This window comes from Eurypyga helias, unplaced genomic scaffold (assembly GCF_000690775.1).
Source record: "Eurypyga helias isolate BGI_N326 unplaced genomic scaffold, ASM69077v1 scaffold3372, whole genome shotgun sequence".
In the NCBI taxonomy this organism is placed as follows: domain Eukaryota; kingdom Metazoa; phylum Chordata; class Aves; order Eurypygiformes; family Eurypygidae; genus Eurypyga; species Eurypyga helias.
Window position 1 is genome coordinate 174665 of NW_010237671.1, and position 27497 is coordinate 202161.

At 38.3% G+C, this 27497-nt stretch overlaps 1 protein-coding gene across 1 annotated transcript in view; it reads right to left on the reverse strand.

Annotated features, from left to right (window-relative positions):
- Positions 1–27497, reverse strand: part of LOC104506545 (rho GTPase-activating protein 15-like) — a 170591-nt gene that overhangs the window by 80714 nt on the left and 62380 nt on the right. Inside the window, 1 exon segment of the mRNA XM_010147522.1 lies at positions 26266–26343. Within this exon segment, the coding sequence (XP_010145824.1) occupies positions 26266–26343 (78 nt within the window).

A 27497-nucleotide genomic window follows, 5' to 3' on the forward strand; every position in this document is an offset into this window, starting at 1 on the left:
GGTTTTCAGTGAAGATTGACTTTTCCCTGTCATGTTCAGTAGGAATATATTAAAGTATATTAAAGAAAATATACTTTTTTTGCTCTCTGGTATTTTATTATTTCTTTGTTTGCAGAGGTTACTTCTATCAGTAAGTAAATATCACTGCGAATTTCTCTTTGTCCTTCATCAATCAAAACCAGTCAATTACAAGACTAGTGCAACTAGATCAAAACTCCAGGCTGTGTAGTCATATTACCACTCATATTATTACTAAAAGCGCATCTATATTCCAAACTGGGATACCATAACCCCTTTGTCATTTTCCAATAAAAAAAGACCATACCAAATAGGCAGAGCACACCGTAATTAGCAGCTGGCAGAGAAAGCTGTAAATCTGTATGAGTTCTGAACGATTTGCTTACATTGTTGCTTTGTTGACAAATGATGCTGTACATGTTAATGTTCCTGAAATGTCCCCATTGCACCTGACGTGCCAATAAATGCCAGCCAGCTGTATGAATTATGGAAATAAGATTTTTGTTTATGAAGGTATCCCAGACATTTATTTTACTGCATGCCTCTTGACAGATTTAATGTCTGGAGTTACATTGAGAAGATATTTGCTACCTGACATAATGGATAATGGAAACTTTAAAGGCTTTTTTTCATGATGAGACTAATATATTTTTTTAATTTTACCTTGTGGCTACACATTTACTCTTGATATAAAACTTGCATATTTTAAATGAAATGATACTAAATTGTTCCTAATGTACGAGGAGTTGGATGAAACCAGTGCTGCAGTGTACGAGAAAACAGAGGAAAAGTATCTCCGAGAGCTACTAAAACAACAACGCTACATGCAAGTTTGCCTTTTTTCTTAGTTTATCTTATCTCCTGTGCACATTTACCAGTAAATCATTAGTGTGCAAAGGTAGCTGCTAAGACTTAGACATTTCAAATGATGATAAAAATCTTTTAACAGATGTATTTATAGCAGGCTCCATAAAACATTCGTTTAATATGCTAAGGCAAGATGCAGAGAACCTAGAAACATGTACATTTACCAACTATATTTAACTGGATTCAGAACCCAAAAATCTGTCACTGAACTCTGAATATTTTAAAGAAAAGGTGAATGTTCTTAAGTAAGAGAAGAAAATATTATCCCTTTAAGTAGGAGAGACATGAAAACTCCTATTACGACCCTGCTTTTAGCAAACATCCTTATTCTGGCCAAGGAAAATAATCTCAGGCATCCTGTCTCTGAAACATAAGCTCTGATAAGGCTCTTCCAGGGACAGGTTTGCAGGTTACGCTCTGGTTTCCCCCAAGGCACACGCCGAGCTCACTGCAGCAGGCACCCAGAGCTCCCTGCCACCGGGGCGGGCAGCAGGTGCTGGCTCCCGGGAATCCCAGCACCGCGTTTTCCCTGCCCTGCAAGCGGGGAACCTGATTCCTGCTCCAAAGTGGAAAAATTTAGCCTGGCAGAAGAGCCTGTACTACGCAAGCTCTTCAATTCTTCCTCTATTAGCACATGTTAGTGTATTGTCAAGAGGAACAATAGCAACCCCACAAACTATTTATTCCATCAAGAACAATTTATTGTCTTTTGTAAGTTCGTTTCCAGCTTCTGAAGCTCAAGAGAGAAAAATCTGCTGGTTCTTTAAAACTTCAGATGTTAGGGACTATTTGTAGTCATCATGTAAATGGGGGTGGTAACCAAATTAACCAAACTCATTTTGTAACCACAAATCATTCCTATTAAAATACTCCCTTCTCACCCCACCTCAAAAGAAGAATAAGAATAATAAGAAAAAAAAGGAGTCCAGATGGTTAAAATTATTTTTAAGCAAATATTTAGTGGTTACAGTTGAATTCTTCTGGCACACATTCTCCACTACAAAAATGACACCCCACATTCACTGTGTTAACCATTTTCCAATGTGCCAGCCAAATGAATGCCTCAGAGAACACACACACACACGTTATGGAAGCATTATCAGAAATGCTATAGTTAAGGCTTCTTTGCAATTTGGGCGTAAAGGAGAAGTATTTTACAAGGTGTGGTAGAATTCATCTCCAGGTATAACATGCGAGTCCTCAACAGACAACTGAGTTTTGTAAAGCGTTCCCTTTCTTGAAGCAGAACTATTTTTCAGCTCATTTGTCCATTGCTAATGACACTGCAAACTCTATTCGGGGAGTGGGGACGGAGGGAGGGGAAGGGCTTGTAACTATACATTCACAGTAACTGCCATATCAGTATTTTGCACAGCTTAGAAGTGTTCCACAAAACCACAAAAAGTGCATTCCTTTATTTCCCATAACCTAATTTAGCCTGTACAAGACATCCCAAGAACTCCCTTTGTTGCTCTGACCGTTGTTTTAATTCTGCCCAGGATTTTCTCGGGCTCATTCACCCATTGACCCATGCTACAAGGAGTACACTGATGTTTTATCTTTGCCTTTTCCACAGATTTTGCAACGACCACCTCTGCACTCATGCCCCTCTGCGATGCCGGGTCACGTCGCAGACTGGTAGGAGGCTGGTTTGTAGAAGCAAGAGTACTGGCACCAGTATGGGGCTGGCTGCAGTGATGGACGGCCGGGAAGGTGTCCCCCTATACAGCTCTTGCTAACTGGTTGCTCCAGTCTGGCATCCCAGGAGGCTTGCCAGATGGAGAAACCTTCTCCGCAGCAGAACTGCAAGCTGTGCTTCTCGGGAAGCTCGAGGCTGTAACCCTTTTCCTACACTTACCCTGTTGCTTCCCAATTGCTTTCTATGCCTGTGCATTAGCAACCGAGACAAAAATCTTATTTATCAACAACACACAAACTTAACTTGTTTCTAATCCTTTTTCCAGCAAATTAACCCCACATAACAGTGTATATATAGCTTTGGGAATAGAAGTTAATTCTGTCTAGGTCAGAGTTAAAACCATGCATGTGATTCGTACGAAATAGATGCGTGCATTGTGGTTGCTAACAGTTTTTAAGCAGAAGAGATGCTTGTTATGAATTTGCAGTGCTTGGATATCGTGATGTTTGCCTGGTCAGACTTACAAGTTTATTTCTGTAGGGCCATTAAGGTTGGTTTTCTGGTGATCATCTTCATCTACAATTGGTGAGACACTGCTATAAATACCCTGATAGAAACAGTATTTGAAGATAAAGGCTTATTTTGGTAGAGATTAAGGTCTGAATTATATATGTTTGTTAAATGAAAGGAAATACACGTTTCATATGCATGTGCATATGCACACCTGGTTTACATTGGTGTAACTTCTCTGATCTCAGTATTTTACATCAGGATACCAAAAGGTAAATCTGACCCATACCATAGAGTCTCCAAAGGGCTAACTCTCATTATTTTTGTTACAAATGCCTATATTTCGCTCAGTGGAAGATTAAAGTTACTGTATAGCAGAAGAGCAATGTAAGGAATCCCACGGTAAGTCTCCATCCTCCTTTTGGTACCTACACAGTGGGTAGTACAGGAACTCAGGCTCCACTATTCATTTTCTCTTTCATGTGCATGGAATTCATTGAAAGTAATGGGAAGGAAATTACAGTAGTCTCACAGGTCTCTAGCAAGAGATCACTGTGTGGAAAAATGTGACTTGTCAAGAGCTACTTTCTTTGTATTGTTTCATGAGAAAATATACCATAAAGAATAGCTGAAACCTAAAAGCCTTGCATTCCTTTGCCAGTATTAAATCAAACCAGATATTGGTAAAAGGTGCAATTTTACAGGAGACAAACCAAAAAGGTGATAATAATCCTATTAACTGAGGCCAGTGCCTGGCATAAAACATATACCCCTGTAAGTTATTCCATAAATATTTGGATTTTCCCTCTGCAGTTCACCGTTTAAGTAGTCTGTTTACAACCAAGAAAATAAACACACAAATATCAAATAAACAAAGGAAAGAGATCTAATTAAAGGCTAAATTCACTCACTTTATTCACTCACTCAATTTATTCCTGCTCTTCCTTGGTAGTGAATCTTTACCTATGTGAGGGAAGAATGTTCCAATCAAGCCTGAGTAATTTGTATTTGTGCACAAACAGAACAACATAGGCGTTCTGCAAACTTTCACGTGCATGTAGATCCTCGCAGGACAGAGATTTTTGGGGAGCAAACTGCTCTGGACTTGCTGAGGGGAAAGTAAAGCAAAGCAAACCTATGCTGGCAGCAGAGGACTGCCGGTATTAAACAGAGCGTTAAGTGGAAATGGGGAATGAAGGAGCATGAAGTACCAGGCTTTGGTCATGGTGCGCTTTGTGATCAAAAAGCAAAACCCTGGGAAGATGCCTGCCCCTGTGCAAGGCGGGTTTGCAGGCAGCCTCCAGCACGGGCATCGCTCTGCCGTTATCTTGTTGTAGAAAACATTACCTGCCTCGCTCCCTATTACTTATGTTCTGTGCTGAAGAGTGGCACGTTGATTAATTACTACTCTAAAGTGCTTATAAAGCATCAGTCCAAGGCAGGTTTACTAGGTTGGGGCCTCCCATGATTTATTGACTAAGGAGGAAAGCAAAGGCCATTTGTGAAGGAGCATTTTCTTTTGTGAAAGGAAAAAAAAAAAGTAATTTAAATTACCCATCCTCTGCTTCCCCAAATTAAAATGTCTGACCCTGAAGAGTAAAGCCAAAGACTTTCTTCCTCTGAAACTAATGCAAAAAAATAAACAGAAATAGAGTTTTACTCCAATTCTCCTTAAAGAACACCTGGCAAGTGTTAACAAAAGAAACACCCTGAACCCAGTGGTAAGAAAGGTCTGAAGTGTTTTCTTTTGCTGATATTGGGAGCTTATCAGAGAACTTTAAAATAATTTGAGCAGAAATACTCTAATACTTTTTGCTTTTTCAACATTGTTGTTGGAAAGGTAGAAGAAAAAGAAAAAAAAAAAGACACACACAAGCCATATCCACGGGAAGGATTCATTTGATTTTGGTTTGTATGTTGCTATTTCCACCCCCATCCTCCCTCCCCCTTTTTTTTTTTTTTACCAGTAGTAAACCAGCACTTTGGGTTTACTGAGTTTCACTTAAAGCCTTTTAATAGTATATAGAGCAGGAAAAAAAAGGAATGCAAGAGGAAAATATTCCCATATGACAGAGATCCTTTGATATTGTTACTTCAACCAAAACTTTGAAATACAGTAGCTGGTTTTGTGTGTAACATATAACAATTTTTTCCCCAAGTCTTATAAACTTTGATTTACTTAACTGCTGTCACTGATGTGATTCACAAAGAAAGCATGAAGAGATTGAGAGAGAGAGAGAAATAGCTAATGTGTTAGTCTATTTGATGGCAAAAGATTGCACGGCACAATAATTAGTGCAGCCTGTGTAAGAAGTCTACAGAAAATTATTGGTATCAAAGAAAGAAAATAAAATAATGGCAAATACTTCCAATAATTTTATCACAGTTTCAATACAGTGTTATGCAGGTTTTCTAATAAAATTTATTTCTTTGTAGTAACTAAATTTACACTAAGCATGAGAGAAAAAGGAGATATAACTCTGTTCTTGCATAGAGCAATGTGACAGCTTCCACTGGATTCAGCGGGGCCTGGCACCCGAGGAGCTCACTCATTGCTGTGTGTTCTGCAACGACCTAACGCAATACCACACTGGCACTACCTTACAGCATCGTGCTGAATGGCAGGATTACCGGCTCACGAGGCAGCCTGATTGAGGGTGGCTACATTTCTTCTGGAAAAACATAGTAAATGGTTGCAAAGGTGTAAAAGAAAAAATCTCTTGAACACACTTTTTGTACTGCTTTTACCTTGCAAACAACATAAAACCTGCATCACAGAAGGACTTTAAAGAGTGAGAGACTCAAAAATGCCCTTAGAAGTTACAAGTGGGATTGTTCATTCTATTAGGAGAAATGAAGGCTTCTCCTGGGGAAAGCAAAGGTGATCTGGGGATTTCCTCCCCATTCCACCGCAGACAGCCTGTGCAGTCCCAACTCCTCATTCGTGATCATCTCCAAAGCAGACTGAGGTGAGGTCTTGAGAAAGACACCAAACACATACAACAGGTGGGATGCAAATCCCCTGCCTGCAAGTGCATTGTACCGTCCCAGATATGACCACGCACCCAAAATTTGAAGGGGAATATAGCATTTTCAGGTCTACCACATGCATCAGGAAGTACTGGTGCCACAAAGCTGAAGGGGAGGATTTCCTCCAGAACCTGCCGAGATGCCTCGTCCTTATCTCGGTTCTCTGCTCAGGGAAAAGGAATCACCTCTTACCTCTCTCTGGTGTAGGTTACCTATATGTAAAATGAAGACAGTGCTTGCCCTCGAGGGATGTAGACATCCTTAATTAAACAAGCAATTCTTGGCCTTAATCGGACTTCTCTCACTTGCTAAGTACATGGGAAATCCTTCAGTTCAGGAACAAACCTGACACCATGACAAATGAATCAGCTTCCTTATTATTTTGCCTTTGGGAATTATTTTCTTTGGGAATAGATATTTATGAAGCAAGAAAGAGGAGTACAGAAACAAAATAAAAAACCACAAATGCCCACATTTCTATCACTGCTGATGTTCCTCCCTCATATTAAATGCTGGTTGGAATTTTATCAGGGATCCTGCTTTTGGGAATCAGTTCCATATTTTGCCTGAACACACAGAACATGCCAGACTGCAAAGCACTCAGTTTTAATACAGGGGTAAGGACATGGATGACTGAAGATGCGATAGGTATGCAAGAGCTGCAAGAGGCGTAATGGCAGTCCCTCCTTACCCCACCCCATCTCTCAACCTCAACCCTTTCCTTCTGTAGATAAGGTGGTTTGGGAGAGCAAGGACTCCATCACCATCACCTAGAGTTTAGTCTCTTGCCACAATGAACTAAGTGTTGGTCTTGCCAGGTGACACATCTTTGGTGACATGTAGTTCCTTCTGTGTGTATAAGGACCTAAAGAGGATTTGAGAAGCTCAGAAGTTTTAAGGTGGCACTCAGGATCACATCTGTTATAAAGCCAGTGGGTTATTTTTAAATGGAAGTTGGTAAAGACAGGCAAGAGTTTCAAAAAAGTAAAATCTCAGTTATTTCGCTGGAAATATTATCTATTTGTGGAATAAATAGATGAGGAGCCAAATAATTCTGAAGTATCTAAATTCCACCTTCCCTCTCCCACTCACAGAATCTGCTTTAAAGCAAAAATGCCAAATTAATACAAGAATGATAGTTCTCACGGTTTCTCCTGCCAGGCTAAGAAGGTACAGAAAATATCCTGAGAAACTCTGCTCAGAGGAATTAAGTCCAGTTTTGAAAGTTTTTAAGGGTCTGCAAAATTTCCAAGGCTTTGACATCAGATTTGAATAAAATATGAACTCTGCCTCTGAGAGTAAATCAGTATGTATGCAAAATATGTTGTTCTCCTAAGCAAAGTGTACCAGTGGAACACAAAGAGGCAGAAGTGGTTTCAGATATAGCACACTCCTCTTTATTGATGGGATCTAGTTCCTGCTCTAGCACTCACGTGTTGGGAAGAAATCAGCAGCTGATGCTTGAAGTCAAATGAATTTGGGTCAAACTTATGAGTTTTCCAAATCATGATCTCTGCAATGTCCTCCAATGCCCATTCCTCTTGGGTTTTGGGTCCTGCTGCCCTGGAGGCTCTTCCCTAGGTCTTCCTTTCCCAGGGTGCTCCTGGACACAAACCCTGGTTCCGTGATGGCTTCCCTAGTGAGACCTGGCTGGCAGGACTGAAATACAAGCTCAACACAGGAACTTCCCAACTGTTTTACTCTTCAGATGCACCAGAGCTGGGATTATTTGCAAAACCTCACAGGTGCACCCGTGCCCTGCTCAGCTCCCCTTCCTCCCTCCCTTTGCAGTGAACCCAACCAGGCATTCCTACAAAAAATGACTTTCCTGCATCTAGTGATGGCAAGTTCCTCCAGAGACACCCAGCCCATATTATTTTCTGCCCGTGCTCCAGCATCACATTTGCCGGTTGCCTTCCCAGTTCCCATGTAGGTTCTATTGTTCCTCAGGAAGGGGATGGTTAATCAGGAGACAATTACATCTAACCATCTCTGGGCAGTTGTTTGGATGCTTTCAGCACAGTGTTCAACATAATGCTGCCTTTCGTGCTCAATCCCTGTTAAAAAACGTTCCTGCCCAGCCCTACCCGCTCAGTTTGACTTGCTGAGCTGGACTTCATCGTCCCCTGAATTGCACCTAAACGACAGTCTGCATTATAACCTGGGTCACTGAACTGATCTGGGTTAAAAATATCCAAGATATTCTTTAATGAAGTGTCAACAACTATTCTCAGACTGAAGAGCAACTGGAATACCTCCTAATAATCTTGCTTACATATGCAAAAAGTATGCCTTAATCTAAAATGTATTTATAATGTAAAATGGAGTTCAACATCTGACCTGAGCATATCCCACTCTGTCGCACAGACAAAGGAAATAAATATGTGTTGCTGTAATTTCCTTGACAGCAAAAGAAAATGCAAAACAAACACGAAAACTCACACATATATGTCTAGGCCAATACATATGATAATGTGAAACAATGAGTTACGTTTTTCAGTGGCCATGTTGAAACTCATCTTGTAAGTTCTAAAACTGCAACACATAAATGTGATTTTTTTTATATCAAAGTTTAAATAGATACATCCTTAAAACTTCATTGAGTAAAAACTTTTAACTGACATTCCATAAAGTTTGGAATATGAAGCTTTCACAGCCAGGGCTGTGAACACTCTTCTAAGGAAAAACAGCATAATGATGATTATTTTTTATATTAGTGGTGGTAGTTTAATTATTTTATTATTATTAATAGTGGTAGTATCACCATCTGGATTACTACAAACAGTAGTGCCAAGATGCCCTAATAAGATCCATGCCCCATTGTGTCAGGCATGATAAAAGCACATAATGAGAGTGAGAAAAAGTTTATAATCTAAGCAATTAAGGCAGACAAAAGGTGCAGTGAGAAACAGAGGCACAAAGAGATGAACTGACACAAGACCCCACGGAGAGAGCCAACTTTAAGCCTCAGATATCCGGAGTTAACATCTATTTAAACACAGAGTTGTTTGTCTATACAAATATATATGTATTGCTGCATATCACATTATCCAGCTTGAAGAGTGTATACCAGGATTAAAATGACAAAGATAAAACTGTGATTTAGTATTTAGTTTTCTTGTTTGTTTGTTTTTCTTTAGGTAAAATATCTTAATCAAAACTGGACAGACTAAAAGCAGTACAGCACAGAGCAAACACGAGATTCAGCTTTGCTGGTGACTAACTTCAGTCAAAAGCAATGTTCAAACCACAGCCCATAAAAAAAAAAAATAAAAAAAATCAGAGAATAACTGTTTGTAGGATCTGATCATGATTCCAACAAGAAATGGCAATGTACTTCCTATTGGGATATAGACAGCAAACAGGAAACTTGGTGGTATTCCAGCTGATGAAGACTCTGGTTAAAAGGCTGCACACAATGTGCATTTTCTAGCACAGACAAATTTCTTTCAGCTCTTAAACCAATCGTTATGTACCCGAGTTCAGAAAGCCTGTCTTGTATTTTGCATATTTGATAACAATGTGTTAACTAGGAAATAAAAAGGAGTATTAACATATTTTTAATTTTTTCCTTGTAAATTGTGATTTGTATTAAGATTTAAATAGTTCATACACTTGGCATTACGTACTTTTTCTTACATTTACTTTTTAGGTGCCTTACAAAAACTGTTTTATTGATGGAGCTGCTATAATTATTTTTTTAATGAAAATATTTTTTGTATTTATTAATGTTTAAATAGGCCAGATATTTCAGATTCATTTACAGATGTGAACATGCCCAAAATATTTCAGCTGCTTAAGCCTTTTTTACATGTTCCAATTAAACAGTTAATTTTTGAGAGCTGCTTTTTGTCTCAAAGTTACTTAAAGTCTCATCCTGTCATTAAGTTACAACATGAGTAATCTAGAGCTCAGGTTCACACATGACAGTTAATAATTTTAAATTCTAGACCAGAAGAATTCAAAACAAAACCTTATAGTAAATAGAAAAATGGTTATATTTTTAATCAATGGAAAATAACATAGTCCAAAGTGGAACAGTGACTTTTCTACCAAATAAGTTGCTGCTATAGTGTTCAGCTCAAATTCATAAAAACAAATACACAAAATGGCATTTAGCTGCAAGATCACATTTTTGCAAAGATAAACTGTAAGCTCTGCACAGCCACTGCTACCAAACGCTGTTTATCTGAGCTTTACATTCTACTCCCAAATTTGAATAGACTGCAGAGCTAGCAGTGTTGCTGAGGAGCAATATCAAAATATGTGCCTCCTGGGTCTAAAAACCACAAGTTATTTTAGCTTCTGCTAAGAATTGAGGGATTTTTTAAAAAGTTGAGTACAGTAAGTAAATAAATACATTATCTACCTTCATGACCTTTCTTTTCCTGAAAGCAAACAGCGTCCATCATTTGTAACTTGACTTTCCATAAAAGTAACAGTTCATAAAAATCTGTGAAACTACTACCGGGAACAAACAAATTAAACAATGACAATGTAATAAAATAAAACTGCTGTTATACTCCTATAGTAGAAGAATTGCTTCTTCGCTGGGATTAATACATCTTGTGGAAAACAATTTTAAATAATGTGTAACATATGGATTCTGCTTTTATTATTCTTCTAAAAGACGACAATTATATTTATGTGATAAACTGTTCAGTGTTAGTAGCATAATGTTTATATTACTGGCCACTTAAATAGTCTTTGGCATAGTTTTATAAGGAACAGCAGCCTCCAGATCTTTTGAAATCCATCTTACAAAGTAAGTCCTGTCTGTTACTGGAATGCAATGGTTTTACATAGTTCTTGCTGGAAAAAAACATACTGCAGGTAATCTCCTTGTTAAAATGCATGCATGAAAAACTTTCTGATGTTTTAGCTAGAATTCATATGGTATTTTAGGGCTTTCTAACAAAAAAGTCTGAAAGTCTTGTGGCTGCCGGGAAATAGGAAAAAAAAAAAAAAACCAAACAAAAAACCCAAAACAGCTTTCAACCAAACCAAAAAGGAAATGAATGATCATGATACGCTGTTTTCTATAGTAAACCTTTTCAAGGTGTTTTTCCTAATCTCCTCACGAGCAACTAGTTCCTACATTCTCTTATTTTGCTGGGAGATTACATTTAAGAAAAGAGTGAGTTTCGGGTGATTTTCAAGGAGCTGTTTTTGTCCCATTATATTCAAGACAATTTTCAAAGGGATTACATAGAAACCATAGAAGTATTTGTCTTGATATCTTCCAGTGCTTCTCAGTCAAAACGGCATGCATTTCAAAAGGGAATAGGAACGTGTTACCAAATAAATATTTTCTGTTGCTGCTGTGTACATAGGTTTTATTGTAAGCGCTGCCGGCATCAGCCTTTCTGCATTGCTGGGATTCTGCTATCCTGTGTGTCATTCAGATAACGAGATCATTTGGAAAAATTATGCAGGGTGAGCAAATGTATTTATTTAGGTTTATCTAAAAAAGGGAGAGGGAGAAGGAAGAAATAGTATCCGTTTGGGGAACGTTACTGTCCTCAGTTTTCACTCCTGCAGTACAAGTTTAGCATTTTCAAATCTCCACTTCTCAATTGCTTTAAAAGTTGGGGTTGTTAACAAAAGACAAAACGAAGGGTATGTCAGTTTAAAGAGTGTAACCTAATGGAAGTGAAATCTGCATATTCAGTTAATTTGGGATTTATTATCCCAATAACTAGACTTGCAAGTGTTCTAAAATCATGTTGACTGAAGACTTGAGAACAGTACGAGTGGATGGCTACCCCCACCCCCATTCTTAAAAGAAAACCTGTGCCTGCTGCTTCCAATTTAGTGCAATCATGCCTCTTACTGGCCAATACAAGATGCAGCATTAGCTGTCACATGCAAATGAGTATTCATGGAGACTTTGAAATGTGCAATAAAGAATAAAGACATGCATTCTGTGAATAATTGTTTTCTTTTATAAAACTGGATCCAAAAGGGAGTGCCATTTCACCCAGAGTCTAGAGCCTTTCTATGGTTACAATCTGCTGCTGAAGCCAGATATTAGAAATGAAGTGTGGAGAACTGGATAGAAATGAAGTGTGGATAAATGGAGGACTCTAGTTTCCCGTGCTGTCAATCTTTCACAGTACTACATTTGCTTAACAAGAAATAATCCAACACATGTTTGTGTTTCTTGCTATCTTGCTTTCTTTTCCAACTGGGACTTATAAATGCACAGGGATGTAAAATAAAGTTGTCCACCTTATATTAGCTTTTTATATATGAAGCCTGACCTAAATTCTTAGGTTTCAACAGCAAAGATACACAAAATTACACAGCAGTGCAAGCTTCACTGCAAACTTAAGTCTTGCAAAGCTCTCTGATATCACTTACCCAGATGAGAACGAAAAAAATAACTCAGATTTTTAAGGCTTATTTACATGCAGGGTGAGGTGGGGGGGAGGGTAAAAAAAAAAAACCAAACCAAAAAACCTAACCAAGCCTCAGCAAGCTGTATGCAGATACATGCACACATTTGTGGAGCTGTGAATAGCCAAACTGAATTCAGACACACACACACCTATTCACCGAGACTGCAGCCAGAAAGTCTGTTAGAGAACAGCCAGCCATCAACTTGCATTTATATTAAATCATGGCATTACATTGCCTTATCTTCTGCTGGCAGAACCCCAAATGCTCAGTCCCGTAGTGGGAAGAAAGTAAGCAGATGCCGGAATTGAAGCACCTTTGCAGTGAACAGGAGTAGATGAACTGCAGGAAGCACGTCAGTAAATTCAAACTTGGCCAACAAGGGACCAGAGGTGGATAGAACTGGTTGCCCAGCAAGAAGAACAAATGCTAAGGGTACATGTACCATAAGGAGGTCTGACCAGTGTAGGTATGTATGGAGGCTTGGCAGAGGGGAAATAGCCCCTTATAGGAAACTCAGTACCTTGGGTTAGGTTTAATCTGAAAACTGGAGGACTCCAGCTGTGTCAGAGCTTCTCAGCAGCAGGACATGGCCTTGCAGGAATCCCAGAAAGGCAGTCAGGGGGCTGGGAGGCACTATTACACTTTTCCCTTAGTCTAAAATAAATAATTCCTTGTTGCCCTCTGCTACATACCCTTGCTCTTCAAGGACAATCTCTTGAAATATGGGCACACAGAGGCAAACACACTGAAGAAATTAATTACCAACATTATCATTACAACTGATAATTACTGTAAGCAGAGGCATAAAACTGCGAAGGGGAAATCTGAAGGCGTTTCACCCCTGTAGGGAATGATGCCCACCTACAAGGGCTGAGCACATTGACCAAAACCATCCTGTGGCTGTCTGCTTGTTCCCATGATCCACGGTGGCAGGAAGACAGCCAGTTCTTTTATAGTTTTTGGTCTGGGCTGTGCCTCCTAAGGAAGCTAAAGAGACGATGAACCTGGGTCCAGGGCAAAGGATTTGAAACAGAGATTTGGTTTGTATTCCTGAATCATCACAAACTTCCTTAGGCACGTTACTCAGCTCCTCGTTTTCCTACTTGCCAAATATAGCTAGTAATATTTTGGTATCTCGCAGAGATGTTAGCATAAGCCCTTCAAGATACATATCTGCTCATACATTATCTCGATGCAGGCATTTTCAAAAGCCACTGCACAGTACTCGATGCAAACACACAGCTCCATGAGGCTTAGTCATGCAAAACACAATGCCTGGCGATGCATCCTTAGGACCACAGGAATGAAAACCAGGACCTCATTCACATGTAAAACGTACTTGTGGCTCCTCAAGGACCAGGTCTCTTTGCTCTGTAGCCCCAGCACAGAGGAATTTAAAGCAGCTTATTCATGGATCTTTGCACCACTGTCCATAGCGCAGGTGGCCCTAGCTTGGAGGTGCATCACAGGGGAGACCCGCGTTTGAAGATCTAATTTGCCTTTGCGTTATTTCGAGCCCAAAATCCACATTTCAGAGGGCAACTGCAGTCCTATCTGCAGTCCCTGTACACAGTAGGGGCTTGGCAAATGGAGTTTGGTGAAATGGCACGGCGTACTGCATAGGAGACTGACTATAAATCAACAGATTTTGGCTCTGCTCCTTGCTCTGTCACTGATTTACCATGGAAACTTGGGCAAATCTTTTACTCTCCCTATTCTTCATTTTCCATACCCATAATGTAAAGATAATGATGCTGCTTTGCAAGCTCTTTTGAGATCGAGATGTTAAGTGCTAAGTGCATTTTATTAACATTAATAGCACCCAACTGAGAGGATGCTGTATAGCACTAGCCTGGCTGTCCCCAGAAAACAGATTGGTGTGGGGAAAGTGTGCATTTGTTAAGCAGCTTAGACATTGCTCATTCCCATAATACTTCCACAATACACAGGAACAAGATCTGACCTACTAAAAAGAAAAAAAAACCACAGCATAAGGAGAAAATTTCTAATGTGACCTGTCATCTTATTTCTAGCCCAGGAAAAGTTCGGGATTTGCTAGAGATTATCAGTGTTTCTGCGTGTGGTTATTATACTCAGCCACGACCACAGTGCTCACAACTTGTGGTGGAGACCACTTCCATTAGTAGGCATTAATCACCATTTTATACACTCCAGTTCAGCTATCACCGAAAAGACATTTAGTAGATGCACTTAGTTATATCCTATCACACTTTATATGTGACTCAATCTTAAAATAAGTTAATTGTGCTGAATTATAGTCTAGCTCTTGTATTTACACGACCGCAATATATTACAATGCATATTTTTAAAATGCCATCTAACATGCTTTGTTATTTTTACGCTTCAATTTTCAATGTTTCTGCTCAAATATGTATCACAACACACACAGTAGAAAGTTATGAAAAATGTATTATTAATGCATGTTTTTTTCCTCTGCTGGAGATAGAACTTTGTTGTGCATGTTATAAAATGTTAAATATTAGAATTATTTAAAGTTAATAGGATGCCAAAGAAAATGACTAATAATACATTATACAATTAGATGCCTTTCATATTAGTGAATCCATTAACAAAATAAAATACATTCAAACAGAAGAGTTCTGATTTGCAATTTTTAGTAAGGATTGCCCATGTGTAAAGCTAAATTATTTATTCTTTTTTTTTTTAAAAAAAGCTGGATACATCAGTTTGCAATTATTTGCATTATGTTTGAATGCTTTATCATTGGGCTCTGATTCAAAAATACGTATCTCTAAGTTGCTTTAGCATCTTCATTTGTGCAAAACATTAAACATGGAAAAAAACAAAGGAAAGTTTCTTTCCCCAGATTCAGCAGGTCAGCTGATGAGACCACAAGTATTGCTCTTTCATCTGGTTTGGTTGTCTCTTTCTTATCTCTCTTTAGCCCAGATGTCCTCATACAGTTTCACATCCCTAGTTTGTCCTCCCAAGGGTACTCTTTTTCCTAGATACAATCGATTCTCTCCTGTCCCACCCATACAGATCAAGTCAGGCATCACACACCTTTGCCTAAAGTTACTCAGATGCTGTAATGTACTGTTTTTCTGAGCACTGGCCACTACTTTTTTTGAAAATAGTTATCCTCTCTCCTCAGCTGATGTCAACATTATGTTTGAACAAAAGCCTGAGAAAGCAGCTATTTCTTCCTGTAAGAAAGATCTTATCATCTTACTGCAAGAATGATTTTATCTTACTGTAAGAAATTATATCACCAAAGACAAAGACTTCTAGACATTTTTCTCCTGTATTTTCCTTTTCCCTTTGCAGCCATGCTCTGTCTTTAGAAAGGCATCTGATACCAGCTAAAGAAAGTCCCACCAAGAGCAAGTAGTCTCCTCCTCCTCACATCCATTTTCTCTTCATTGCTGCTATCTACTTAATTAAGTCGTTCTCAATCTTCTGTATCACAAGCACATAATGCTGGTTGATGGAAGTGTGTTTTGAAATCCCCATTTGTTTGTTTAATTACCTGATTACACTGGAAAAAAGAAATCTCTTTGGTATGCTACAGCAAGTAAAAATCCAGAAATAAGCCCTTCTTTTTCAAGAGATTTTTTTCATCTTCTAACAGTCTATACAGTCCATTCTTTACAGTACATGGGATTTAAAAGTATGATGAAACCAACTGCAGCCAAGGTTTGGTAACATCATTTGAAAACTGGTTTCAGGTTGAAGGTACCTCTTACAGTGATCTTTACTCAACTTGAGAGGTAAGGAATGCCACGCTTGGAGTCTGCGGATCAGCAGGATTTTGGCTTAGACTAACTTCAGGCCGCTGTCACCCCAAAATATCGCCTGCCCCTTTACGTCCCAAAGCCAGCCCAGGGTGCAACTCATGGGTGAGTCAAGTCTTCTATGTTATATCAGCTGGTAATAGGGAAAAAATAAAAGTGCAATAGGGGCGCAGAACAAGATTACCAACTAGCAGATTTGGCTGTATCTTGGACATTGCTTGTGAAGTAGAAGGGCAAAAATATTATAAAATATTTGCTCAATTATATTCAGGTCTTCAAACCCTGATTATTTCAAAATTTTACCATGGTTATGTTGTATGAATAATAATAGTAATTATATGAAGACGACAATGTGTTGTAATTAGAACCATGGATTCATAGGTCGATTTCAAAAGGCATCATTCTTACAACTCACCCTGAGGTGTTTGTCCACACGAAGGTTTTGATTAGGCACAGATTATTACAGTAGAGTTGGGAAACAGGACCTTTGAACTCAGGAGATCAGAACAATCCCTGTTAGTTTTACTGACAACAGGCACGCTACAGACTGAACAGTGTTAAGATTCAGATGAGAGCTGAAAGCTCAAGTGAGAGCTATGCTACATTCTCACTTCTAAGACTCTGGTACCATGCATAACTTTGAAATTAAAATACAGTGTGACTACCTCTCTAAGGGTTTAAATTAATATGTTTAATAATCCCTACAATAATTAGTCTAAAGTGCAAACTGAGACTTGCAAAACAAGGATAAAGGCACATCTCTCTTTATATTTCTGTATTTATTTGTTTGGGACAGTGGAACACAACAGTTTTTTATATCAGGATTCTTAAAGCTCATTTTTGTAAATTTTGTTTTTTTCCCCACTAAATATATATGTGATGTTTTTTTATATACATAAAAGAATGCCACCATGCATACGTAAGGGAAAAAGCCAATGATGTAGTAAAAAGAAAAAAAAAAATCATTTGCCTGTATATAAGTATCTAATGCTTTTTAAACACTAAGATATCTCACCTGGCTTCTAGCACCCAGCTTTCCAAGAGCACAACTCTCCTGTATATCCTCTGCTACGTTTGACAACCTTGTGACTGTCACTCTGATACTCAGCATCCTCTCAAGTGGCACTAAAAACCAATTATTAGTTAACTGAATCAAGGCCAAAATGTCCAAAGACTGTACTAAGGGAAGATGCTTTAAGACTATAATAATTTGCTCATGAAAAAGATTCCAGCAAATTACACAATAATACTGAAAGAGAGAGCAAAGAGACAGGAATATCCAATTTTAAATCCATAAGAATAATAGTATGAGTGACTTGAAATTTTATTCTTAAGAAAACAGAAATATATTCTTGCTGAAAATAAATCAAAGAAAGACTGTATCCACCAAGTAAGACAGTCAATAAAAGAACATAGGTTTCCTCATAAAAGCAAAAGTCCCCAGTTATCATTGACACTTCAAATTTTTTTTTTTTTTTCCTTTGAACATTTTCCAGTTTGGCACTCAGTGATGTCCCGGTTTGGCCCCCACAACTCTTACCTCCTACTAAAATAACCAATAGAGTTCAACAGAGAAATGTCTTACCAAAGTCTCCCCCAACCACAATCACTCACTACTCACAACAGTTCTATCTACCACAGGATTTATGATTTTCCCAGTTCTCAGTATACAGGAGACCACAAATACCATGAAAAAGCCTAATTCTGTGGTGTGGTAACGTCTCATCCCTTGCCACTCTGCATAATATTATGTAACGTGCATCTACATATAACATCATCCTTTTTGTTGCAGACCCTAACCCAAGTTCATATTTGTCAGCTAGTATTACATACAGACCACAGAATTACACATATTGACCACAGGAGAGAAAAAAACCCCAAATATTAGGCCACACCATGATCTTCTAAGACATTGAGCATGACCAGTTTTAAGCAGGAGCCGTGCAGCCTAGTTCTCCAGGGTATCCATCTCCTTGCAGCACGTTCCCACACAAAATACCTTTGACACTTGGTTCAGTTTATCTATAAACATGCCTGGCAACCCCCAGCTTCTGGAGATTGTTCCATCATCCTAAAAATCATAGTTAGAAAGTTTTCTTGTTAATATTGTTAACAAATGACTTGATGAATTATTTCCTTTCCTTGTTATTTTGGAGCTCTGTGGAATGGTATTTCCTGTAGCATTACTATCAGAACAACAAACCCAAACAAAGGGTTACCCATGACAACGATGCGCATCCCAAAAAAAAGGCAATCCCTTGCTACAGCATGCAAACCTACCGTCCTTCTCAGTGCCTAAATAACACTCCTTGAGGGGTTATCAAGAAGCTCTTCAACTTCTTGAAGTGTTACTAAGCAAAAAGCTATTGTAACGCAAATAGTGCTGTGGTTAGAAAAAGAAATAAAAGGCGTGTCTTAAATGCTTGATCATACAATACGTGCCATAAAATCCATGGTATGTTTGTGGCTGACCACACTAACCTAGTTTACTGCCTCTTCTGCCCTGACTTATTCATCACACTGTTGAAAAGGAAAACATGATAATACCATTGGTAGGAGAAACTGTGCATTGTCTAGGGCTATGGATTGGGCAACTAAGACTTATAATTCTGATTAGCTTTCCCTTTTTTCTTTCACACTGAAAAAAAAAAGTTATATCAGAAAAAATATTTTAGCTCTGTCATCCCTTTTTTTGTATACAAAGTACATTATTTACAAAATAATTCAAAACATGGGGTGAAAAAATTAGTATTTCCATCAGGTTTCATCACCTGACTTAATCTACAAAACCACTGTTTAGGGTACTATACTTTTCCCCACTTCCCCTCCAGAAAAGGAAGGGTAAGATGCAGAAATCACACCTTCTTTTGAATAAAAAAAAAATGTTCTGGATCTTAAAATAGACATTCACACAGAGAGAGAAAAGGGAAGAACCCACACCAGAACACTCACGTATTAATTGATTCACCAACTACTCTGGGCTCAATTAAAGTATTCTGTTGACAGAGTTCTAAAGCTCGGGAAAAAAAAAAAAAAAGAAAAAAAAATTCTTGGCTACAGCTTCGCATATGCAGGTCTTAACCCAGAAACAAGCTGTTTTGTAATTATTTCTGAAAATTGCTCCAGTCCATTTTATTTTCTGTTCCTGCCTGGGAAGTGTGAAAAGAAAGAAAAAACTATTTTTGACTCAAAGCTTTCAAGACATTTGGGTTCTCAGCTAACAAGTAACCCAGTTTGAGCCTGATATTTCCAATGTGAACTTTGGACCACTCTTACTGGTTTCTCGGTGAGACTGGTTACAGGAATAACTGCTAGGAGAAGCGAGGAAAGCTTCGCTGCCTGGGCCATATTTGATCACAGGGAGAATGTCACCAGGTCTGGAGGGTGTCTCTAAGGTTAGACCCCAACCAAGACACTTTCAATGTGTTTTTAGGCACACTTATGCCTGAAAAATACAATCAACAACATCCTAAAACATCTAAAAATGCATGAGGTGGCAGGATACAATGGGAAGTATCACTAATTCATAGGCACAAGAAATTAAGGACCCACAAGCTAAAAGTAACTGCAAGAAAGGACAAATCCTGTTTCCCCCCACCCCCTGTTTTTCCAGTGATCCTTGCTGCAATTTTAAAATAAAGCCTGCAACAGTCCTGTTGGACCTTCGTGTTTGTAGCTGCTCTCTGGAAGCTGGCAGCTGACAGAGGACCTGCTCTCCTCTGCCCACAGAGCCTTTGTTAACGCCAGGACCGGAGCTGCTGGCTGCCTTTGAAATGGATATATTGGGTCAATGGAAACATGTGGATATTTTTGAATGAGTTTTGTTGGCTTTTTTTGTTCCTTCTTTTTTTTTTTTTTTAATTTTAAAGAAATAAAGCTGTGAAAAGGAGCTGCCTCTTTTTTTCTCTTCCCTCCCAGTACCCCACCTCCCTTTTTTTCTTCCTTCTAAATGCTTGCTTCAAAACCACCCAGCCCATTTGTGCTGACCTGGCGGCTCCGTTTCAAAGCCAGCTTCAGTCTTGTGTCAGCTCCACAGGCTCTGCCCATCAAGGCAGAGACAACTGAGAAACCATCCTGGTTCTTCATAGCCTAGGCTCACACATACGGTCCCAGCAAGCTCATATAATCAGTAATATTATATATTAAAAAAAAAAAATCCCAAGATTTGTTCCTCTTTTCTCATAATTCATTGATAAAGAACATGTCAGTACAGTTGAAGAATCCTGCTGGTTAAAGGTACCATCCTTAGCTGCTCATATGGTCTAGGCTTTTACTTGTCAATTAGATTAAACCAAGCCATTTTAGAACAATAAATATAAGTACAGATGGAATATAAACATATTGAAGATCACCGGTTTTGAGGGCTGTTGTTTATTAAATCAAAAATAATGTTGCAATGAGGATTTTGTTGATATTTTAAATGGAAAGAAAAAGTAAATAGGAATTAGATATTCCTTAAAAAAGAAAAACAAATAATGGAAAAAAAAAATAATCAAACTACTACACCATAACCTCCAAAACAGCCTGTAAGTAATAAAAGGCAAAGATTTTACTTAAAATGCCACCTATGATCTACCTTTAGAGAAGGGATATGGCACCTATAAACTCAAAACACTAGGTATGTTGAAATCCATAAAATTTCCAATTACTGCTTCAGAATTTATTGTGCACATATGGAAAATAATACTTGTAAAAGAGAAAGGGGTTTGTGCCTGGTGCTGTCAATACTGTGAAGGATGGGGTGATTATAAAGCAAATTAACAATACTTTTAAATGTGCATTCACTTATCTTTCCAATTAAATCCTTGTTAAACAACTGCACAGACAGTAATGGTGCTTCTGCAAAGCACTGATCAAGACAGTTTTATTGTAATTTTTACTCTGTAACAATTAATCAAGTAGGCATTTTCTTTATTATTAAATTATTTAGTTAATAAATATTCGCAATCAGTTCACGTATTTGTGGTTTAAATTTTACTTTTAATTTTTCTGAAACTGAATTATATTCCAGTATATTAATATAGAGGGAAGAACAGAAATATTGGAATTTTTTCTGAAAATGTTTTTTTTTTTGTAAATTTGATGTAATATCAGGGTAAGATTAAATTCACCTTTTTCCCCAGTGTAGTTGCTAATTCAGATATCTTTCCTATGTTCCATGAGAAACGTTCCTCTCTAATAACATAATGTTTAGCCTCTGCAACAATTCATATTTTCACCACAAACCCTTTGGTACCTAAGTATAGTAACCACAGCGTAAAAACACAGTAATTGACCTTTGTAGAGAAAGTGACGTTTCGCAGCTAATGCACAAGGTATTCCAAATGAAATAACGGGATGCAAAGGTCATCTGTACAGCAAATACCAAGCATTTTGCAAACAAAGCATCGGTTATAAAGACAATTAGGATCGCTCTTGTATTATGTATGAACCAACACTCACCGAATGAACCACTAAGCATTGAAATTTGTATTTCTATGGTTAGTTTCCCTGAACATATATGCATTAGGATAGAATCTTAGTGCTTCAGCAGTGTGTTATGAACCCTTTATAGCTCCACTTTTTCAGTTAATTTAGTACTCATGAAAATTGCTTGTTTGACAGTTGAAGAAATTGAATACCTTTCCTGCCACCCAGCAGCTTAGCACAGGAGGCATAAAGAAGTAAGCTTCTACCTCCTCCCTCAGGTACCTCTGGTCTTCAAACACAGAGGGCAATTAAGGATTGCTGAGATAGTTGCATGTGCAAGCAGGACAGGGAACCCGCAGGGTTTCGCACAGAGAAGGTCCTTACCTCATTACATCACAGTGCGTGTCAACACGACGGGTTCCACCAGAGCAGAGAGCGCACCACAGATTCACACTCTTACTAACACCCTTATGGATGAAATCTTTTTTTTTTAAGTTTCTCACACACTTTTTGCCTTTCTGTCAGCATCCCCTCAGAAAACCGGGATCACCTCGCCCCACTTTCATATATAGTGGCGAGTCAATGACCCTGAGCAGCCCCACCTGGGGCTGCCCCGCCCCTGCCCATGTCAACCCCACCCTGGGGCTTTGGGCCAAAACACTTTCAGCAGCACCCTCATCCCCTAGAAGTGCTAGCACACTTTACATGGCTTAGCAGACCCATTTACAGTACCTTATCCCTTTTCTTACAGGTGTGAATTACAAGAATATCCTTAAAAATATGTGTGAAGTCTTTGACTTACTAGACCTTGCTTGAAATCAGCAAAAGTCCTCCACATTTTTAACTTTTTTAATTTATTTAGAACTTTGCAACTATTAGACAACCAAAAATATGGAAAGCATAAGAGGAATGGGCATCTCTGTCTAATGTCTCTGGGTATTATAATAGCCTTTACCATAGATTCTCAGTCAGAAACACTGAATAACTAGAAACTTAGTTTCTACACCCAAAATTCTTTCAGTGCTTGTACACTAAGAAAAGTACAAATTTCCTGATGTCAGTTACATCCAAACAGCTTCTACTGCCTTGATTCAGTGATTTGAAAAATGATGACTTAGAGTTACAAAAATGCTGAGAGATGTTATAGCCTGGTCCTCTTATGATCAACTGATCTTTTCAGCTGTTAATGGGAAAATAAATCACAGATAAAAGATAATCCTGTTGCACAGAAGCAAAAAAGGTGTGATATCAATAGACTTCTATAGAAAAAGAAAACTCTGTGAAATGGATAAAGTAAATAAGGTAGTTTGTTCTGCTGATGTTCGTGTTGGCAAGGTCAAAGCTCTCTTCAGGAGCTGCCTACCTCAAGAAATAAGGATGAAACACGAAGTATATTCAGACAATTTAAAAAAAAATACAAGGTATGGTTGGTTTTTTTTTAATTTCAAACCCATCCTCATCACCAAAAATCTAGAATTTCAGGGGCTTTTGAAATTTTTACAGTTCTTATTTCTTCTTTAATGGTAAAGCTGTCAACTGTTAGTTTGTTTTCCTTTCATATTCACCAGTTCTCTCTTATTTCATTTTTGATGCTGCAGATGACATTAACAGTACAGGAAAAGGAGCCAAATAAAGCTTTGCTATATTTTAATTAATGATCATTCTAATAAAAAATGCTTTGATATGGCAGGCAGCCTAAAGTGTCTTCTATGATCTTTAATTTTCAATAGTATACATGTTATTTATAGCCTATAACTGTAGGTGTAACACAATGGCAAAGCAAGCAGGAAGGAAGGGCCTATTAAGTATTTGGCCTGTATAAGAACTGATTGCACAGTAAATCTCTGCAGTGTAAATAGGATTTTTCAGAACATTTGTTTGCATTCATAATTAAATTAAACTTTAACTAAAATAATGGAAAAAATCTATGGGAAAATCATATATAAAAATACTGCTTTCCCACTGTTAACCACTGAAAAATGAAGGTTTGGGGATGGAGATGAGGAGGCCACAGTAATTACCGTGTGAAAGTAAGGTGTGGAGAATGTGTTATTAAACATCATCCCACTGCAGACCTTTTGAGAACTGGTAAATAAGCAGATTGGGAGCACAGGCTGCTTTTCCTAGTCACTTGTGTGACTTCATGAAACAGTCTGAAACTGCTACTGCCTTCAGCATCCAACTGACAGGGGACATCGGGATCTTGGGGACATCGGGTGAGAACCACTGTTGCTCTCCCAAGCACCCATTAAATAAATACTGTTACCCCCATGCCCCCACTGCGGCTTTTGCAGGTACAGGGTGACTCAGTGGGCTGTTTCCTGCTTTGCAGTTTTCTACGTAGCACAGAGAAAGGATGTTATTTAAGCAACTGAAACAGTGGCCTGCTAACTTACAGCCATTCTTTGTGTCTGTGTTATTTCTTGAATGTTCTGATTTTTACTAGCTGGGATTTTAAAGGATGTGTAAGGTGGGCTTGGCTGGATAATATCACTTCCCATTGAAAATCTATTTTGTTACTATATGAAATGCACAAGTGTCCTAGTTGTATCGAAAGGATGTATAAGGTGGGCTTGGCTGGATCACTTCCCATTGAAAATCTATTTTGTTACTATATGAAATGTATAAGTGTCCTAGTTGTATCGTTAAAGACTAACATAAGAAATACTAATTATCTCAGCTGATAAGATGATAACATACTTCTCCAGGGGCATTAGTTTTTGAATTTTCTTTGGTCACTCCACTGGCAGATTTCTTGCACATGCCCTAAGTAACCAGTGTCCGAGTGGCTTTAATGTACTATTAACTTCACATTTATATATTCATTTTTCACAGTAGTATAAACCAGAAGAAAAAGGTTCCTGGTACCTCTGTGCTGGAAAAAGCCAAATTAGACTTCTGTCTAGATTTACAGTATCAGCCCATCTGTTTTAGGTGAAAACTTGAGAAGTAATGTTAACCTCAAGTACGTTAACCTTTGGATGCCACGAGACATGACAGACAGGACCATTATTGTTATGGCACATTTTTTCCTGAGCAAAGATCCTAGTCAGTGAAGAAGGATAGAAAATCTTGGGTTTGCCTTTCTGTCTCCAAACAAAATACAGTGTACGATCATTTGGAAGCCAAGGCAGACTACATTATTGACATGCAAATACCCAACAACTATAAATCTAAGGGAACCCAAGTAATGAGTCAAAACCATGAGCCTGATGATTTATTCAGTCTCACTGAATTTTCTGGCATAAATACTGATTCCTCATAAACCATAGTTCATCCTCTAGTTTCAACTGAAGACAAGACTGATCTGGAGCAGCTGAAGAGGTCGCTAACATCTACTGCTCCCCTGAAACCTTCCCTGGAGATGTAAATGAAGACTTGAAGGTGGGAATATTTTTATGTCTCTCATATCTCATATTTCATAAGAATTTTTCAGTCACAAGTCTTAGTTTACGTATAGTACAAAACTAATTGAGGAAGTTGTTCTCCAACAGCTATCATCTCAAAAAAACCACCTACAAGACACATTATTTAGCAGTTCTGGTAACAGTCTCCAAGTAACTTAAAACAGTTAATAAAAAGTAGGAGAAATTGTTGCAGCAGCTTCGTATTCATACTTGAATAATTCCAAAGTGTAGAGAGTCTATAATGCAATTTAAGATTGAGTATTTTTCCTAATTTCTGAGAAGCTTCATTTGATTTTCTCCTTAAGTAGTTTCAGGAGGTTCACTGTCATCGATATTTGCTAAGCTATTAAATGTGGGGAATTCTTAGTCTTTGTCAAGACTTTGTTCAGAGAGGTGAATGGATTTGTCATGTATCCTACTTAGCTACTAATATTGGCCTTCACACCTGTAACAGTATCTATTGGTCAATGTTAGATTCATTTAGGCTACATCTGTGAAAAATGTTTTTGTGGAAATACGTTCCTTATATGTGGAATCTGTGGAAATATGTTCGGTAAATAAAACTGCAACTCAATATTTGGTTCTAATTCTGGTTCTCAAGTCCCCAAAATATTAATCTTTCCTCTTCTCATTTCCTGGGGTCAAATCTTTGCTTTTTCAAAATCAGTGTTAAATCTTCCACTGACTTTGACAGAGCCAATACTTTATTTTTTGTAATTTCTTTTCAGTTCTTTTCAGCACCTTGTTCTCTTTTGCTGGTTTCCTTTGGATTCCTTTTCTACTTTTGGTTTTGTTTAACTTTCATCATCTAAACAATCTGCTATTTTTCTTTTAATCTTTTTTTTTTTCCCCCTTCACTTTGATTCTTTGGTTTCTACATATGCTTTGTTGTTTTGCCACCTTATTTCATGTATCCATTTCCTCCTTTCTTCTTTTTTTTTTTTGTTTTGTTTTGGTTTGGTTGGTGTGTTCAGAAGTTTGTTATCTCTTTTTTTTAACTACTATTTTCCTCTGCTTACTCTGCTGTTTTCACTCTCTCCTAGCTGACATTTCCCTCTGTACAATATCTTTCTACCTTCCCTTTCCTCTCTTTTCCAACACACAGCTCATCATTCTATGCCACTAATGTATAGCAGATCCTGAAATACTGTCATCTGAGACAGTTAAGTACTAAACAAAACATTACCAGGGTGGAGGAATCACTTACCCTGATTGACAACAAATCGTAACTTCTGTATTGTTGCCAGATTGCCGCTAACTCTGTATATTCCATCAACATCTAGACCTGAAAGAGAAACACGTATTTCATTTTAGATCATATAAGTATTTTTCTTTGTACATCTGTCAGGAAGCCAGAAGCGCCCTAGCAAGTATGAAGAAGAGCAGTGTAGTGAACGACTGAAAAATAATTCACCTGACACCAACTGAAGTGCCTCCTGCCTGATTAAAACCCCAGTGAAAAATAAAAGTGGTAGATTAACTTAAGTGAATACAAAACACCTAACTATAATTATCTTGTAATTCTGTCAGCAGAATACGGTTCTGCAAGGGTATTTGAGCGTGACAGGAAAGGAAGAGCGCGTTAGCTCTCATGCTCGTAGAGAGGGTTGTTTGGGATGCGCACGAGGCCATGCTAGCCCTGCTTAAGTGTGGGGCGTTTATATTAATAGTGCTGGGGAAACTTCTCAGGCTGGGGCCTGGGTTTTTCAGACGTGAACTTCTGAGGCTGTGACCTTTCTGAAAATAAAGCAGTGAGATGCCCACTCAGAAATCATGGCATGCGGGAGACTACACACAACTACCGTTTCTCTACTATATTCTTCATAGCAGATCAGACGAGTTTGGAGATGAAATTAAATATCCTAAATAGCATATGCCCTGGAGAACATTTCTTCATTAATATAGGCCATTCTTTTCAAGGACAACCTGACAGTCTTGTTTCTCCCTGCATATCTACTCAAGGTTTATCTTCTAGGTGAAACTAGATGTCATACTCCCTTTTGTGACATATTATCTCCTACAGCAAGCTCTGCTGATATGGCTGTTTAAAATAGCACTTCCAGCCCCGGTTGCATAGCTGTAGCATTTCAAAGCACATGGGAACTGCTCTCCTTTCCCGGGAGAATTAGCTATTGTGCAACAACGACCAAATCTGCATGCTTAAAAAAATTGAAAACACTAAACTGTACATTGTCATTTCACGTTTAAAACTTGCAAGTACATAACAAGCGAAGAGCACCTACACAGAATAGGTTTTTTTTAAGGCTGCTCATCACTTGGATCACAAGTTTTAATTAACTTTTGGTAAGCAATTCCAGAGACAACCTTTCTCTTGGAAAAAGCTAATCTGTGAAAACCAAAAATTTTCAGGAAATATTTCCTGACAAGGTATCTAGGAGGACTTTCCCCCCCCCCCCCCCCACCTACATTGGGGGGAGA